Consider the following 16656-nt stretch of genomic DNA (forward strand, 5'->3'; position numbering starts at 1 on the left):
TAGTGGATAGAGCATGGGCCTGAGTTCTAATCCTGGCTTGCATGAAAGACTTGAGGTGTTACCATGAGGACAGAGGTGTGGATGCCTGAAGCCACTGAGACCCTGCCTGCAGAGGAAGATCCGGGTTGGGCAGAGTTCTGAAGCCTGTGAAGCCTAGGTGCCTTCAAAGGCAATGGGGGGCAAGGAGGGGAGGAAGGTTAAGCCAAGCTAGCCCTCTTGCTCTTGGTTCCTTCTTGTTCTGATACCTGTTGCAGATGGTCCATCCGAGCGGGGCAGTCCACACCCAAGATAAGCCTGCTTCACCCAATTAACCTTGAAGTCCAACAGCTGGCAAATAAGCCATACTGTATCCCACCTGTGAGTACAGTGCTCTCCACACAGTAAGCGCTCAATAAATACAATTGATGATGAGTAACTACCGACCGCACCTGACCATTGGGGTTCCATCCGCTGCACCGTCAGGGAGTCCTTCCGGTAGCCAATGATTCTCTGGCTTTGCTAAAGATAGAAATGGAATCAATCAGTGCTACTTACTGAGCACTTTATGGACACAGCATTATTATTTAATATTTTAGAAGAGGTAGCAGAGCTAGGAGTCTTATAATTTTTGAGAGTAGTTAAATTATATTTCAATTTAACTGTTTTTCAAGCAGCTTGGCCTAATGGAAAGTGCACAGGCCTGGGTGTCAGAGGGCCTGGGATTTAAACCCAGCTCTGCCCCTGCTATGCAGCCTTGGGCAAGCCACTGACTTCTCTTTGCCTTAGTCTCCTCATCAAAATGGGGATGAAATACCCACTCTTCCTCACTTTTTTATGATATTTGTTAAGCACTTATTATACACCAGGCACTGTTCTAAGCACTGGAGTAGCTACAAAATAATTACGATGGACACAGTAAAATGGACATCTGTAAAATCCCCATTTTACAGATGAGGTAAGACACAGAGAAGTTAAGTGACTTCCCTAAGGTCACATAGCAGACAAGTGGCAAGCCAGGATTAGAACGCAGTCAGGCCCATGCGCTACCCACTAGGCGAGGCTGCTTCTCTAAGACTGTGAGCCCCATGTGCGTTAGGGATGGTGTCCTATCTAATTGTATTGTATGTACCCCAATGCTTAGTACAGTGCTTCACATATAGTGTTTATGATCAACCAATCGTATTTATTGAGAACTTACTGGGTACAAAGCCCTGAACTGTGTACTTGGGAGAGTCCAATATATCAGAGTTGGTAGACACATTTTCTGCCCATAAGGAGCCCACAGTCTAGAGGGGATGAAGGATATTAATATAAATAGATTACAAATATGTACTAAAGTGCTGCAAGGCTGAGGAGTGAATAAAAGGGGCAAATCAGGGTGACGCAGAAGGGAGTGGGAGAAGAGGAAGTGAGGGCTTAGGGAAGGCCTCTTGAAGGAGATGTGCCTTCATTAAGGCTTTGCAGGTGGAGAGAGTAATTGTTTGCAGGATATGAAGAGGGAAGGCGTTCCATCCAGGCCACACACAGGACATGGGCAAGATATCGGCAGTGAGAAAGATGAGACAGAGGTGCAGTGAGTGGGTTGGCATTAGAGAAGCCAAGTGTGTGGGCTAGGTTGTAACAGGAAAGCTTTGAGGTGTGGTAGGAGGTTGATTGAATGCCTTAAAGCCGATGGTAAGGAGATTAAGGGACGCCACAGTATGAGGATGGGAGGTAGATGAGGAGCCCGTAAAACAGACTGAGCAACCACAGAGAAAGGAGGAAAACCAGGAGAGGACAGTGTCAGTGATCCCGAGGTTGGATACCGTTTCCAGGGGAAGGAGGTGGTTGATAGTGTCGAAGACAGCTAAGAGGTCAGGGGGATTAGGATGGACTAGAGACCACTGGATTTAGCAAGAAGGAGATCACCTGTGATCTTTGACCTATGGATGAAGGGGACATAAACCAGCTTACACATTGCAAAGGTTATTGTTAAAAACAAGAGACTCCTATAACATTAAAGCTCCCTTTTTTGTGGCAATGAAAAGAGATCATCTGTATTAGTACAAATGAAAATATTCTTTTCAGGGGATCTAGCAAACCTCAGAGTTTCCTGCAAATGAAATATGCTCTTTTTTTCTCCCACTAATAATACTATGATATTTGTTAAGCACTTATTAGGTATCAAGCATTGTACTTCTGGAGTAAATACTCATTCAATTATATTTATTGAGCACTTACTGTGTGCAGAACACTGTACTAAGCGCTTAATAGATACAATATAAGCAGACTGGGCACAGTCCCTGTCCTACATGGGGCTCAGTCTAAGAGAGAGGGAGAACAGGTATTTTAATCCTCGTATTACTGTCAAGGGAACTTTGTCCCCAAGAATTTAAGTGATTTGCCTATGGTCACACAACAGAAAAGTGGAAGAGCCAGAATTGGAAAACTGGTCCTCTATCTCCAAGGCTCATGCATATCCTTCCTACTAGCCACGTTGCTATAGAACAGCGCCTGACCTACAAAAGCACAATAAACCACCTCAAATTGCTTAAAAATGTCCGGGCTTTATAAAATGAAAGTTTCTATATAGCTGCCTACAATTGCACTTTGGGGAGTAGTTAGAATTAAATTGTTTTTTATAGAGCTGCTAGATAATGTTTTAAATCCACAATTACTTGATGAAGTTGTTCCTAAGATTTTGTATTTCTTAAATGCTTTTGTACCTTTATTTTGAAGTGCACAACTGTCTCCCAAAAAGAATCTATTTTATATAGAGAGAAGCAGAGTGACGTAGAGAAAAGAGCAGAAGGCTGGTAGTCAGGGGACCTGACGTCTAATTCTGGTTCTGACACTTACCTGCTGTGTGACCTTGGGTAAATCACAACTTCTCTGTGCCTCAATTTCCTCATCTGCAAAATGGGCACTAACCCCTGTTCTTCCTACATAGATTATGATCCCTATGTGGGACATGCGCTGAGTCCAATCTGGTTATTATTTTTTTTTTATCAAACCCAGCACTTAGTACAATGCTTGGCACAGAGTACGTGTTTAACAAATACCATAACAATAATAATGGTAACAACCATAGTAGACCCAAGTAAAATTCCAACTTCAAATTTTACCAATTATTTTGATCACAGCAAATTTTATACATTCCACATAAAGCTTTAATCAAAAACCATCTCTATAAATTCAGTAAGGATAAATTCCACTAGGGTACTAGAGAAACAATTATGAGAAAGTCTATTGTGTGTGAAAACAAGACTTTCATCAAAACCCCTAATGTAAAGGAAGCATGTTTCAAGAAATCATAAATAATAGTAATTAAAACCTTTCAAGTTACAAATACCATCAAATTAAACAAGATAAATAAATTATGCATTTACCGCTTTTTCAAAGGAATGTACAATTTGTGGGTTTAAAATTTAGAAGCATACTCTAAAATTGTACTTATTTTATACAGTTTTGTGCTTCTTTTTACAACTGTACCTTTTAGCTGAAGGTTTATACAGCTCACCCATTAAACTATTCTCTTCACATTTTCATGTTGCTTCACCAGTTCAACAGGTGATGATTTTCCAAAATTTTCAAAGAGATCTATTATACAAGTGATCCATCTGATTGGTCTTTTTACAATAATTGAACAGCTACAGCCTTAAATACACTATTGTATGAACAGTGCAAATGCAACCCCTGTTTTATTTTACGTTTACATAAACATTTTAAACTTAATATTGATAACTGTTTAGAAAAAGTGGTAAAATTACCTGAATTGGGGAAATCATATATTGGTCTATTTTAGCGTGGATTTAATCATAAATTCTTTCAATGAGATTCCAACTGAGAGTGTTTTTATTCAATTTCAAGGATAGTATACAGTATGATAAACTGCTCTGCATCACAACAGCATTAAGAGAAAGTTACACCAAAAAATAATAATAAAAAGGAGTGCTGAAATAATTTGAACTTAATCCTTTTACGATCTGTTTGGAAGTCATTATTCCAATGTGCAAGGAAAGGCAAGAGTCCTTCAGAAGTCCCGTACTGTAAGTGCAGCCCTTCCTATGTGAGTGCAGTAATCTGAACATCTGATTGCCACTAATGAGGGTCACTTGTCATCTTCTTTATTTGATGGAGTAGTGCATCGTTTCTCATATGGGCCTCTGCAAGAGCCATTTTTGCTTTTGCCAGTTCCTGCTTAAGACATTCATTTTCTTCAAGGAGCTGAAAAGAGGCATTTAGAAAATGAGGGCATTGAATCATTAACAATTTCCCCAAGCAACATTTCTAAATATTTGGATACACACCAAAAATACAGGGAGGTATGATCTCCAAGAAGTATTTTGATGAACTCTACTAAAAAACTGTAAATGACAACTCATTTTCCTATTACCTCTTCTCCATGCAGTATTTCTAAATATTCGGGTACAAACCAAAAATATACAGGCATGACGCTCTCCAGAAAATATTTCATTATTTTCATTATATTTTAGTGAAACCTACTAAAACTGTAATGCCTATTACCTGTTTTCTGACAAGGTCAACAGAACTCCTAGGAGGATGGTCTATTGAACTAGAAGGTCCAGGAACTTCTGTGCATGTCTGTGTAGCTTGAGACCCAAAGGTTTGTTGTTTCAGAGGTTCATTCTTTCCAGTTTGCTCCAGTGTATCACTTGTGATGTTTTTCTTCCCAACACTGGTATTCAGAATTTGAGAATCTGATCAAAAGAAAATACAACTGATTCAAAAGGTTAAGCTAGTTTAAGATCTATACGTTAGCCTGTTTTTACTACATTGTTAATTTTTTTAAACCAATGAACAATTATCTGTATTACTTTCAGAACTTTAAAAATGGGCTGACAGGTAGTCACTGACTAATGCAAACCTCTGCCGGGCAAATGGGAAAGTGTTTCATACATTCCTGCTCCTCTTCACTATTTCTTTTTCCAAGGGTAAAGGGTACCAATGGCAAGGAAGGGATCGAGGATTTGAAGATGGGATGGAAGTCAAATACAAGCACAGAACTGCCTCTCCTCTTATGGGAGGACAACTAGGTGCCCCATAACTGCAGGAGGGTTTATGGAGAACTAGTCGGGAGGACTAAAATCTATCGGACAACACAACTCTTGGACTGTGAAAAATGAGACTAGGTGCCACTGGCACCCGGAGGAAAAGACTGTTTCCTAAAGCTACAAGGAGAGTGATAAAGAGCTGGCCAGGTGAAACCTCTCAGGCAGAGGTTGGCTTTGGTGGCACATGGATTATCTGACCTGAACTGTTGCTGATGGTCTGTGTTCATCATAATTAGATCAATCAATTGATCAATCAATTGTATTTATTGAGCGTGTACAATGTGCAGAGCACCGTACTAAGCACTTGGGAGAGTACAAAATAACAGAGTTGGTAGAAACATTCCCTGCTCTCAATGAGCTCACGATCTAGAGGGGGAGACAGACAATAATATAAATACATTACAGAAATGTACATAAAGTGCTGTGGGGCATGGGAAAATAAAGGGAGCAAATCAGGGCAGAAGGGAGTGGGAGAAGAGGAAATGAGGGCTTAGTCAGGGAAGCCCTTTTGGTTTTGGACAGAGTAACTGTCTCTCAGATATGAAGAGGGGGGGATATTAGATATTACTGCTTTTTCCACAACTTTGCAAAGTAATCTTTCCCTATTTCAGACGATAAGCATCTTGAGGAGAGGAAGAATATCTGCTAATTTTCACAGTATTTTCCCCAAAACCTAATTCAGTAGGTGGCACAGTGGGTGTATAAGTGCAAATGTTAAAATATACAGTAGGTGCAAAGTGAAGGGCATTTTGTAAAGAAGTGGGATATTGAGAATGATGGCAGTAGTTGGCTGGATTCAAATTAGAAACCATATCCCGGCTCCAATATAGCTGCCTTCAACTGCTTCTTCCTTTAGCATTTAATTTCATTCCCCTGATGACTCTGCCATGAAATTACAAAATAGCCAGAAAATTAAGGGGCATTTTATGTCCTTTACAGTAGAAAATAAATCCCAAAATATTCTACTAGATGCATTTTTTAAAAGACTAAACGGCTTCAAGTTTTTAGAAGTGCATAAACCTAAAATATGGATGTCTTCATGATCAATTAATAGCATTTATTAAGTACCCACCGTGTAAAGAGTACTCTAATGAGTGCTTGGGCGAAAATAATCGAGGCAACAGATATTTACTTGTGCCCTCCAGGATATTATAACCTGGCGTAGGAGACAGACATTTACAGAGGGGAAGAAGAAAGAATAGGAGATCTGTACATTAAGGTTTTTGAGAAATGGGGGGATGTGAGCAAAATAGTGTTTTGGTAAAATGATCTGGGCAGCAAAGTGTATTTTGGGCTGGAGGATGGGAGAGACTTATCAGTGGGGAGGCTGATAACGTAGTCCAATTGAGATGTGACAGGTGCCTGGACCAGCAGAGTGGCTGCTTGGATGGAGAGGAAAGGAGGATCCTGGTGCGTCTCATTATCTACCTGAATGTTACGGGCAATCAATCAATCAATCAATCGTATTTACTGAGCGCTTACTATGTGCAGAGCACTGTACTAAGCGCTTGGGAAGTACAAATTGGCAACACATAGAGACAGTCCCTACCCAGCAGTGGGCTCACAGTCTAAAAGGGGGAGACAGAGAACAGAACCAAACATACCAACAAAAGAACCAAACATACCAACAAAAGCAATGCAGCTGACCACTTTCAAAGCTAAAGCTGGTATACTGAAACATCACGGTTAAGTCTCTGGACAAATGCACACAGTTTATTCTTTTCTTAATAGATACTTAAATGCAATTACCCAGTAATTATAATAAGGCAAATATTATAAGATCAAGATGAAGGAAAAAAGTTCCAGTCACTTTTGTTAGGACAGCTAAGTTTTTTTTTTCTCTTTTCAAATGAATGTATATGTCTGATCATCTATGAACCTGGCAACCTTCTCTTTTTTTTTTAACAAAATCAAAACTAAAACACTATGATCCTTACTGATATTTCCATTTCATTCATCTTTCCCCATCACACACTGTCCATCTGCAGGTAACCAACTACCCCAGGTCTTAACATAACGCTTCACATGAAGTGTTAATACCATTATTCCTACAATGTAGCAAGTAATGTAGCAAGTAAGTAGAAAAGTAGTGTGGCTCAGTGGAAAGAGCCTGGGCTTTGGAGTCGGAGGTCATGGGTTCAAATCCCGGCTCTACCACTCGTCAGCTGTGTGACTCTGGGCAAGTCACTTCACTTCTCTGGGCCTCAGTTACCACATCTGTAAAATGGGGATTAACACTGTGAGCCCCACGGGGGACAACCTGATCACCTTGTAAATTCCCCAGCACTTAGAACAATTCTCTGCACATAGTAAGCACTTAATAGATGTCTATTAAAAAAAAAAAGTAACTTACAAAATCTGCTGAAAGTCTAACTTTACCACAAGCCAGAAAGACCTAAATGGTAAGTAGTTGAAGTTGATTTCCCAGCAGGTAAGAATGTTTTAGTTAGGTTTTTCTGAAGACATTTTGCTTAACATTCAATTTCATACACACCTCTGATATGGAAAGAACCATCATCATTCCTCTCTACAAGAAGGTGATCAATATGTAGCATCACAGGAGCTGGTTGTGAAGTTAAGGTTGTCTTCCGTGGACTGTCATCCTATAGCAGAAAGTAATAGCACACAATATTTTATAAGTTGTTCCTACCTTGGTCCATAATAAAATTAAATGAACATTTAATTCAGAAACATTTCAGACTTCAGTGAAAACAGGAGATTGATTTTCACTTCCTAGTAAGATTTGTTGTTCAACATGTAAAAGCTGTTATGATAATAATAAAGAGTCCACCACTTTCCCCACCTTCCAAACCCTCCTAAAATCACATCTCCTCCAAAAGACCTTCCCAGACTAAACCTTTTATTTCCTATCATAACCACCCTTCCCTCTGCATCTACTGTGCACCTGGCTGTGTGCACCTTAAGCACTCTGACACTCTCCCCAGCCCCATGGCACTATGTAAATATTCTTATTCATGACTATTTCTCTGATCTGTAATCTGTTTTAACGTCTTCCTCCCCCTGTAGACCGTAAGCTCCTGGTGGGCAGGGACCATGTCTGCCAACTCTGCCGCATCATACGCTCCCAAGTGCTTAGCGCAGTGCTCTGCACAAAACAGGGGCTCAAAAAAATCCCACTGACTGTTTAAAAGAGCTGCAGGAGAAAAGTAGCCTGCCCACCACCTAGACCATTAATGTTTAACTCCCAAAAGCCCATCAAAATAAATGACATAACACAGCAAAGTGCCACCATTAGAGACAGGGCATTAGGTTGGATGGACCGCTGGTCTGAGCAAGCTTGATATCATCTTATTTCTCAGTGCAAAATAGTAAAATACCTCTTCATTTACATACTTTTAAGTTTATCCTTGTGTTGGAAATCTGTATCTTCATTGGCATAACTGTTGCTTCTGCTTCATCTTCAAGAAAATGTTGAATGTTCATAAGGGAGGATGTGAGAAATTCGGTGCTAAAATTTTCTATATGGCACTGAAGAAATCCATTTTTGGCTGCTAATAGAGAGTGTATCTCAGCACTAGGCCCACTTTCAAACCTAAGCGTAATCTCTGGTGAAGATTTAACAAGACCAAGTACAGCTTTGCGATCTGAACATATTAAAAAAGAACAAACCACACTGAAATTTAGAGTTTGCATGACGAACATAATTCCAATTCTTTATCATAAAAAGGTGGTTTCAAACTGAACTTTAATGGTCATATTATAAAGCTTTTTTTTATCATTTTCACTCCAAATGAAAAGAAATAAACAATTTAATAAGACTAAGTGAGACTCTAAGCTCCTTGTGGGCAGGGAACATGTCTACAACTCTGAAATACTGTGGTCCTTGTTGAGCGCTTACTACATGCCAAGCACTGTAGTAATAATAATGATGGTATTTGTTAAGCGCTTACTATGTGCCAGGCATTGTACTAAGCGCTGGGATGGATACAAGCAAAATGAGTTGGACACAGTCCTTAGTGGAAAGAGAACAGCATGGCTTGGGAATACGAGGCCCTGGGTTCTAATTCTGGCTTCATCACTTGCCTGCTCTGTGACCTTAGGGCAAGTCACTTAACTTTTATGTGCCTCAGTTTCCACTTCTGTAAAAAATGGGGATACGATGGTTGTTTGCCCTCCCCCTTACCATCTGGAATAGGGACTATATCCAATTTGATTGTATTGTATCTATCCCAGGTCTTAGTACAGTCCTTGGCACATGGCCAGGTCTTAAATACTTTTATTATTATTATCTCACAGTCTACTGTATCAGTTTCTGCATTGGTCTCCCTGCCTTCAGACGCTCCCTCGATTTAATTTACTGTACTGTTGTCCGAATCATTTCCAAAAACGTCATCTGAACCACATCTTTCCACTCCTTAAAATTAGTGACTATCTAGTTCCCCTCATATTAACAGAAACTCTCACCTTGGCTTCAATCCTCTCCATAATCCTCTCCCCAGGGCTGCTCTTTACTCCTCTTAAATGCTCCTTCTAAATATACCTCTCTCAACTCTCCTGCTTCCAAAATTCTGATTATATCATTAACCCTACCTGGAACTCCCTCACCCTCTTAATTCACCAATTCACAGCTCTCCCCATCTCCAAAACTCTCCTGAAATCTTACCTCCTCCAGGAAGCCTTCCCCTATTAATTTTCCCCAACTCTAAGCAACCATTTCAGTATTTCCTCTTTGAAACTAACAGAGACGTCATCTTATGAATCTAGTTAGTATTAAAGAAAAAATCTGTGACGAATCATAACGTATAATCAAAACCACACAGAAATTGCCCTTAAACTAGACTTTGTGGGCCGTACCAAAAATAATAAAAATCCTTACCAACAGGGCGGTTGCAAAGATAATGCCGAACACTTATGTTGCCCAATTGACTTGGTGTCACCTGGTTCACTTGAAGGCAAATTTCTGTATCTTCACCTCTGATATCAATTTCACCATTTACACCCATGATTTTAAACACCACAACTGATATCTATCAATACAGACACAAGAAATAGCAAAAATATGAATCCAAAATTCAAGTTGAATGACTTTGAAATCTTAAATTACATTTTCTATGGAGAAAATTTACCTTTTGCCATTTCTGAATACCCATTTGGCAGATTTAAGTGCATTGCTAAACCAATATTATATCAACAGTGGTTTATTTCATCTTCAATTCTATGCCAAGTGCTTCTTTATGAGCCCACGGTGGCATTTTCAACTTGGTCAGGAAATAGCGTGAAATAATTTAAAAAAAGCTTCTCTTCAAAAGTAAACAATATAGTGCTGTTTGTTTTTACTTTCCTGAAAATGTATTCTGATTTGACATGCACAGTTATCCAGGAGCTTGTGTATATGCTGCATGCTTGCTGTGAAATACTTAAGAAGTCATTTGATTTTCTTGTCACTAAACCTAGTCATTCTTGCAACTACCTCACAAGCATGTAGACAGAATTAATTCATATTTTTGAGATCTCTGGATAAGTTTAAAAATCTTTTGAAATATCAACTAGGGGGACCTTGTTTTGAAAGTATGTCTACTCAGTACGTGAGAACAAATACATTAACAGGGTCAGAATGAAGTCCACAGAGAGAACAGTAAGTAAACTGATCATATTTCAGTCTTCTGGATCCCATGCTGGAGTCACTGGCTGTGGTTGGCAAATGTCCATAATGTGGGGAGAAATGAAAAAACAGAACCTAAGGAAAGATGTTTGCGGTTACTACTGGGGAAGCTTTGGATAAAAATGATTTCGGTATAAAAATATGCACAGATTTATAAAATCTTGGCATCAAGTGACAAAATTTAATTAGTCTGGGGACAGATTCTGAAAGGGTGGAAAACGCACTTCGACATGTGGAACCACTTCACATAAATTTATATATCACATAAATTGTGATAAATTTATCTAGGAAAAAAGACGCAAGATAAAACTTTAGAAGTCTTTAACACAAATACTGACTAGCAAAAGCAGGTAAATATTTTGCCAATTTTCACGTTACATTTATTTTAAAAGATCCTCCAAATATTACCAGGTCCTCATTGTTTTCTGGAGCACTTTCTGAAGTTGCACTAGTGGCATCTGGAGAGGATTCACCACAATTTCCAATCCTTGTCCCTACAACTGAACTTTCTGCTTGACTCTGATAACTTATAGTCGACAGATCTTCAATACCTGTATCAAAAAAACAGAAAGTAGTAAAGTAATGAAATCCACTTTCCAATTTGGGCTTGATACTGAATAATTAAATAGGAGCTGATCTGTTCTGGAGATAACAATTCCCTCCCAGCCCATCTTTATCCCAGCCTATGGTAAAAAGTAAAATAAACTACCTGCCGGAGAGTCTAAGATAATCGTAAAGCTCCTTGCGCTAATGATTTTGAAAAAAAAAAAATGACCAGAAAGCAGAAGTTTACCTTTCTCCAAAAAGATATGGTTATCACACCCATCACTCTCTAATAGGTGCTCTTCCAGCATCATGCTGTCAATTGAAATGGTGTCCAATGAGACCTGTGAAGAGCTTCTCTTCATGTTCTTATAAGCCACAGAGAATGCAGGCTGGTTGGGCTGGCAGCGGTCCTTAGGCTTTCCACTTTTTAACATACAAAAAAAAATCAGTCATAACACAGTACTCTAGAAAAATAAATTCCATCCAACCTCACAAAATAAAAAAAACCTATAGATCTAGTTTTTAGTTTTTTATTTAATGCCAGAAAGATAATGTACACTTGAAAGTGTACCAAAAAACATATCATATCTTTGTCTCAGTGGCTTGAGGTTCCATTCTCAAGGTTTGGCTTGCATGATTTCATCACTTGAAAATCTACAAATTCCTCCACATGATTCTTCAGTATTTTTTTGAAAGAGTCCTCTAAGTCCATTCTCCCCTACGAAGATTTGAAAATACTCTAAGTATTCTTATTTCAGTCAGACAAGCTCTTTAGGACTTTTCACGAAGGGCTCCCCCGGCTTTGGAGTCCCTGCTCCAACCTGGGAAGGGCTCAAACAGTGGCAGCAGATTGAGTCCCCAATCGGTCCCCGAAAAACAGATTAGGAGGGTCAGCTGCACGGGAGAAAAGCTTCCCCCTCAACCCCATGTCTCCAGGATTTACATCAGCCCCAACTGCAGTCCAGAAAGTACTCCAAAATAGTGGAAGAACACCCTCTCAACCTTTCAGGCATTGGGAAGGCTGTGACTTTTGTTACTCTTGCCCCTCCTACCATAATGCTTTAATACCCCTGGTGTATCGACCATCACCCTTGTCACCCTTGTCCTTTATCTTTTGTTTTTTCATTTGTCCTTTTGGGTCTGTCACCACCCCTTTACTCTTAGATTGTGAGGTTCTTGGGGACTAGGTCTTATCTGCCTACTCTTTTTCCGGGAACTTAGTACAGTATGCTGCCCACAGTAGGTACTTAATAAATCCTACCGCTACTATTTTTTAGTTTCTTTAATGTCCCAAGATATCATTCCCAGTTAACCACGACACCTTTTCGGCATACAATCCATAAGTCCTTTCTTATCACAAAATAAAGATGCCAGGACTCTGTTATTACAAATATTTGTTGAGTGCCTATTTTGTTCATAGCACTGCATCAAGCACTTGGAAATATAAAACAAAACGAAGACTGTCCATGACCACAAAGATCTTACAATCAAAGAGGGGTGGGGAGAGGAGGGGGGTGGGGGGTCGAGCAGAAGGAGCGCTACAGAGAAACCCATAAAAATCACTACCGTTTAAAACAATAAAATGAACCCTTATCCTTTCCCTTCCTCTCCTCCTGCCCTAATTGAGAACCAGTACAGTCCCAAAACTCTAAATATTGTTGTAGCACTACTTCACCCACCTTCCCCTTCTGTGGAAGGAGAGAATTTGGGCACAGTAATGTCAGGTGGTGTTCCCAGGAGCTCCCCTTTCCCAAAAGGTCACAAGCACCTGAAAGGCCCAGGGCTAATGATGCGGGCGGGGGGTGCTCAAGTTGTTCTTCATGCTTCACTCTCCCTCTACTCCAGCAGAAAGGTGGTAGTCCTGGGCAAGGGAGTCAGAAATCCCCAAATACCCCAGCTATGATGAAACAAGGAGCACAAATTGAGCCCTCTGTCCTCTATGGGGAAGCAGCGTGGCTCAGTGGAAAGAGCACAGGCTTTGGAGTCAGAGGTCATGGGTTCAAATCCCGGCTCTGCCACTTGTCAGCTGTGTGACTCTGGACAAGTCACTTCACTTCTCTGTGCCTCAGTTACCTCATTTGTGAAATGGATATTAAGACTGTGAGCCCCATGTGGGACAACCTGATCACCTTGTAACCTCCCCAGCACTTAGAACAGTGCTTTGCACATAGTAAGCACTTATTAAATGCCATTATTATCACCCTCCAGTCCAGCAGTAGGACAGGACTTGGTTACCAATGATCCTTAATGGGTCTAGAGTGACCCAATTTAAAACGGTCAGGGGGTACTAATTTTTCATCATAATTTTCAATAGCTCTCATTTGAAGCTTTGGTTACAAAAGTCATTATTTTCAAGATGATCCTTGTATGAAGTACCCCTTTTTGGGCCGTATTATACGTTAATGGAATAAAGAAACTCAACTGTAAATTATTCAATCTTTCTTACCTTAACGAGGACTGGGAGGTAAGCATTCTAGCTGAGGTTGCCTTATCTTTGCTGATATACTGATCCTGGGAGTGTAAAGCTGTGTCCTGTACCAAGTCTGTATCCTTACAAGTCAAGTCGATGATTCCGTTTTCTTTATCAGTTAGATTATTTGAAAAAACGTTTTGACCATCATCTTTCTCAACTAACAAACCGCTTGGGTCTTGCCTCTTCTTTGTTGAATCGGTGCAACATAAGCTATGTTTGTCACTTAAGTCTGAGTGGGCTTCATCCGAGCCACTTGTTGGTAGTCTATTGCCTTCATTTTCATTTATTTTCCCTAAACTTTTAACGGATGAGTGATCTAGAAAAGAAATCTCCTTCTGCAGATTTGTATCGCTGGCTGACTTAAAAAGAGAGGAATCCCTCAAAGGAACCTGACTAAGATCAACACTCATAGACCTACTATCTGAACTGAAATTGACATTTGAGCTGCTGATGTGAGTCCTGTCATTAGGAACTGCTTTCCTTTCTGATGCAAGGGCATCTCCATACTCCACCGATGAAAAGTCAGTTGCCCTAGGGCTTTCACCTTCAGAAACAGGGGGCTTAAAAGTGCTGGCGGGAGCAAGTGGGTGGAGCAACAGGGCCACTTCGGCACTTTTAAGCAAAATCCCGATGCAGATGGATGTCTCCTTGACAGGTTTACCTGTTACAGCTTCCACGTCCTTCCTTAGATTTTCTAAAAGTAGAACAAGGGACTCATGGAGAAAAAGCAACAGCAGGTACTGGTAGTGATTGAGCTGCATGCTCACGTGCTTTTGAACGTGAACCAGGACGTGGATATCCGCATCTGATGATGAAGATCCAGAAGGTAAGTCTGATAAAGGTGGTTTTGGCATACCGTTGGTCAAGGGCTCAGATTCTGTGCTGTAATATTCCTTCAGGAGTTTTTTGCGCTTCAGGCGACCAGCTAGATCGCTACTTTCACTTTTGGAAATGTTTAAAGGTGCCGGATCATAACACTGGGGCTCTTTTTGTGACTCTGCAAATCTTGTTGGCTGGCAAACCCAAATGGAAAGGGGAAAAGAATCGACAAAACTTACTGGCCGTCCTTTACCACTTTTCATTCCTTCAAAATCTATCCAAAACTGAGAAAAGTGCACAGCCCAGACATCAGTTGCTGCAGAGGTTTTAAGACTGTATTTATTCAACTTGGGGGTTACGTATCCCTTATAAACATCATGCATTTTGGTATCTTGCTCGTGAGCGTGTCTCTGAAAAATCGGATGCAGGGGATTAAAATTGTCACAAGATTTGGGAAAACTGGTGTAGGTTTTACTGAAAAAATCACAGTCTTTGAAGTCTTGGAACAAAGCTTCCAGATCAGAGTGTCTACAGTTTGGTGAGTGCCTCGCATTTGTGGCAATCATTTCAGAACTCTGAATTGAAAGTGCACGTGGCTGATCTTGATGATGTTCTGATTTCTTTCCAGAAGGAATGATAAACTGAAAAAAAAAAAAATCACTTAGTCACAATATAATTAAATACTCAGGTTTTTTTGTTTTTAAAAAACTGAGTTACTTTGAAGAAGTCTTTCAGGGAATGGAAGACTTTAAATAGTTTCAAAAAAGTTTGTTATCTAAACATGAAACTTCCTCTCTTACCTTACAACTCTACTCACTGCATATTTTAACACATTATGAACCTACAACATGCATAGACAAAAATCTTAAAGCAAATACAAAATTAAAGGAATATAAGATTATTCAAGAGCCAGAATTACAAGAGCCATAACTCTACGTTGTATGATTTCATTGTGATTTTTTAGAAACTTAATTTTCATAAGAAATTTTTCAATATGTGATATGAGTATCATTTGACTAAGAGAAGCTATTAGTAACTGAAAATTAAAAATGAAACTTCTGGAATAAGCTTCAAGTGATATTATGTTTTCCTGTCACTCTCCTCCCCACCCCGTTCTAATGCTACAAGTGGTAGTATTCAAGCAATGATTTTAAAATAATATCTACCTTTGTAAATTTACCTTATTCATAAAACCATAACAATTTATATAATTGTTTTATTTAATCTGAATGAAAAAAAGTAAAATATGTGGAACTCTAAAAAATAAACAGAACTCTTGTAAATATTTTTATGTTTGTCTTCCAGACAAATTCCAGGAGAGTGTAAGCTCCTTTTGGCCAGGAAATGGGCCACTTCTATGCTTTATACTCCCCAAGTGCTTAGTTTGGTGCTTTGCACAAAGTAGACACTTAACAAATACTACTACTGCCACTTTTCTGTTCTTTTAAGTCAGACATTTTGCACAATGAGTTAATTCTTCAAACACCACTGGTACCTGCCAGGAAAGCATTAAACCAAGTGGAATGCTTGTAGTCTGAAAGAGTAAAGGTAATTTCTGAGGGGGCTTATAATAAAAAGGCAATTATCTAAGTATCAGGACTGTTAACTACAATGGAACCAAATGGCATTAGGCTTTCTGCAATAAAACCTTGCCCAGTATTATTGGTTGTGGTGTTTTAGGTTTGGTGTTTTTTTTTAAATATGTTAATATATTGTGCTAGCCTCAGTTGGGATAACACTTATTGACTCAGTTTTGTACTGTTCTAAACTAAACATTTATCATCCAAAGGATCAGTTATCCCTAATGAGTTTACATTTAAATATCCTGAGTCATCCCTATCAAGAAAATGATTGTCTAAAGAGCAAGAAATCTCAGTCTCTATCAACCTTGTTCTCAAGAGAATACTATCACTCCTAAAAATCACATAGATTCTTAGCTCCTGGGAAAATCTGAATCAACATGTAGTATGATTTTAAGGCTCTTGGGGCCTTTTGGATTTAAAGAAACATATTGAAATGTGAAGGGAACATTATACTAATAATACAGTACTCAATCCCCCAACCTTATTCAAGCCAGTCAGTGGCAATGCTGGCACATGCTGACTTCGCTAGGATTCCTCAGGCTCAGACTCCAGAATTTCGCCCACTGACCTGAATTTGGA

At 39.5% G+C, this 16656-nt stretch overlaps 1 protein-coding gene across 2 annotated transcripts in view; it reads right to left on the reverse strand.

The window, feature by feature from the left end:
• Window positions 1-3795: 3795 nt before the first annotated feature.
• Window positions 3796-16656, reverse strand: part of UHRF1BP1L (UHRF1 binding protein 1 like) — a 61043-nt gene continuing 48182 nt past the window's right edge. For both annotated transcript variants that reach the window (XM_038756159.1, XM_038756160.1), the window contains exons 14-21: window positions 13649-15135; window positions 11450-11625; window positions 11065-11207; window positions 9871-10021; window positions 8388-8644; window positions 7528-7636; window positions 4486-4679; window positions 3796-4185 (exon numbers count right to left, since the gene is read on the reverse strand). In XM_038756159.1, the coding sequence (XP_038612087.1) occupies window positions 4060-4185; window positions 4486-4679; window positions 7528-7636; window positions 8388-8644; window positions 9871-10021; window positions 11065-11207; window positions 11450-11625; window positions 13649-15135 (2643 nt within the window). In that variant the 3' untranslated portion in view covers window positions 3796-4059. The remainder of the gene's footprint in view (window positions 4186-4485; window positions 4680-7527; window positions 7637-8387; window positions 8645-9870; window positions 10022-11064; window positions 11208-11449; window positions 11626-13648; window positions 15136-16656) is intronic.

Source organism: Tachyglossus aculeatus, chromosome 14, assembly GCF_015852505.1.
Source record: "Tachyglossus aculeatus isolate mTacAcu1 chromosome 14, mTacAcu1.pri, whole genome shotgun sequence".
NCBI classification, from domain to species: domain Eukaryota; kingdom Metazoa; phylum Chordata; class Mammalia; order Monotremata; family Tachyglossidae; genus Tachyglossus; species Tachyglossus aculeatus.